The 2314-nt window shown below is 42.2% G+C and overlaps 1 protein-coding gene across 1 annotated transcript in view; it reads right to left on the reverse strand.

Moving 5' to 3' along the window:
* Positions 1-201: 201 nt before the first annotated feature.
* Positions 202-2314, reverse strand: part of TRIM36 (tripartite motif containing 36) — a 10003-nt gene continuing 7890 nt past the window's right edge. The window contains exons 8-9 of the mRNA XM_009321094.1: positions 2076-2313; positions 202-556 (exon numbers count right to left, since the gene is read on the reverse strand). Of these exons, the coding sequence (XP_009319369.1) occupies positions 202-556; positions 2076-2313 (593 nt within the window). The remainder of the gene's footprint in view (positions 557-2075; position 2314) is intronic.

Here is a 2314-nt window from a genome sequence, read left to right on the forward strand (position 1 = left end):
CACAAGAAAGGCAGGATAGCTCCTGGAAGAACATTTACCACTGGTGTGGGAAGTGTCTGGACCGTTTGTTTAAAAAAGCATGGCCCAGAGACTTGTGAGCAACACGTAGGTAGAATGTAATTAATCAGGACTGAAGATTAAGGTAGAATTCTTCTGCTCTCATCTTACATCTCAGAACAGCAATGGGAAGAGATTACTGCACTAGATGTCATCATGGTATTCCTCGTACTTTGCTGTGACAGCTTCCTCAAGATGAACTGCCGCACCACCCATTAAGGCAAATGCTGGGTACATTATGCCAGAGCAGTCCACCTCGCACTCGTAAAGGCATTTCATACGGCCTGCGTCGTAAAACCCCACCTTGCCTTTGTCACAGTCAAGGCAGATGCCCAAGCATGACGGCAGGGGAAGGATTCTGCTCGCTGGATCCTTGGGGGCAGCAGGTGTCGTGGGGATAAAGAACTTCTTCATGCCTAAAGTGACCAGTGTGAAAGGCTGTGATGAGTCAAAGAAGGCATCTTCACTCCCACTGTCATGACCACTGTCTTGTTCGTATCTAGAACAGAAAAACAACCATTTTCTTTTGTCAAATTCTGAAGTGGGATCAATGATGTGAACTAGAGAAGACATTTTTGTACGGTAACACCACATGATCACCCGCAAAACCTTGTGGGATAAAAATACACCTAAGCCAGGAGGGAAGGTGCATTTAATAGGTGGAGAACACTCAGTTGGGCCACTTCAAACAATTAATAACAGCTAAACACTAATGAGGACAAGACCACAGAAGGCTTTACTAAGGAGCGGATGTATCTAAATGTACTCACGCTAGGCAATCATTAATGAACCTACGGGTATAGTAAATTAGTTAACTTGAGAAGTAATTTAGCAAATATGACTAATGTCATATGACAAGATATGTTTATTTATGTAAAGTTAAATTACACCAGTAAATACATTTAACATTTCTGTTGTCCTATGAGTTTTCCATGCTGCTGCTGTATTACATTGTCTTTAAAATTCACAACACAAAAAGTAGTGGTTTAAGTTTTTGCTTTTTTGTTTTTTTTAAAAGTGCTCTGCCTGGAGTCTTCCCTGAACCCCTGTTTTCCAGCTGGTTACTGGGGAAAGTTTGTACCTGGACTTGTTCAGTCTACATGCTTTTCCCCCTACTTCTGTCCCCAGACGAAGACAGACCGGAGAAGCACACATTCTTCTGTGCAGACAACCCCTAGCTAGGTTTGCGTTTTTGGGGGGTTTGGGGGGAGGTTGGATGTGTGTCAGCTAAAGCCTTCCAGATATTTGTGTGAATAAGGAAAAAGAAATCAGGAAATCAGGATCTAATTTCTCACTTTGCAAAAAGGCCCCATCTGACTTCAAGCAGCTCGAGACATTGGCATTTTTACACTTTCAGTATGTTATACAGGAGGAAGCCAATACATTTGTTAGATTCCCAAAAAAGTTAAAAGTCCCCAGCAGATAGCCTCCCAGCCTGCAGTTCCTAGACACATCCAGGCTTACTACAACTGTAATTGAGAGCTGGAAATCTTTTTGCTGGTTTCCACTGTACTTGGCTTGTGTTCAGTAGCACTCCAGCACCATATGCAAGCGTATAGCCTGGGATAAGCCAGTGACTTGGAATCCACCGTAATGCAAGCTACAGCAAAGATACACAGATATGCACTGCGAACATTGTACCTCTGAATGGCTGCCAAACCTAGTATGCTAAAGAAATTAAAGCAGAGTCTTACTACTGACAATTACCCATTGCTTCAATCTTGCAACTGATGCTTTTTTCTTTTTATCGTCTTGCTTTAACTGGCATATCTTGACATCTATAGGAACCTGATTTCTTTCCCAAAAAGAAAGAAAATAGGACTCTGAATAATTAGAACATATTTCTACTAATAGTAGGGGATGAACAGGACAACCTGCTTACACCCTATCCTTAAAGCTACTTTCCACTGGTTAGGTTCACCTTGTTTACTAATTGAGACCAGACTCGCTCTTAATTTATTTTTTAAAAAGCCATCCTCTTATATAAAACATGTATTAAGCAAGAGTCTGCAACTTACCTTGGGCTGGTCACATCATGGGTATTATGGAACAATTTCTGTATCTTGTTGCTAGAAACAACTCCCACTTTCACCAGGTATGAATAGGCTTCCACTTGAAAAGCCCAGAAGTGCTTCCCTTTGGCAATCCCAGTGTCACCAATGATGTAATCCAGGGTTGTGTAGCATCCGACCTGCATGCGCTCAGATCCCAGCAGTAGAGGAAATCCAGCCCTACTTTCCACAGAGGTTCTTCTTGG

Source organism: Pygoscelis adeliae, unplaced genomic scaffold, assembly GCF_000699105.1.
Source record: "Pygoscelis adeliae isolate BGI_AS28 unplaced genomic scaffold, ASM69910v1 Scaffold83, whole genome shotgun sequence".
Taxonomy (NCBI): domain Eukaryota; kingdom Metazoa; phylum Chordata; class Aves; order Sphenisciformes; family Spheniscidae; genus Pygoscelis; species Pygoscelis adeliae.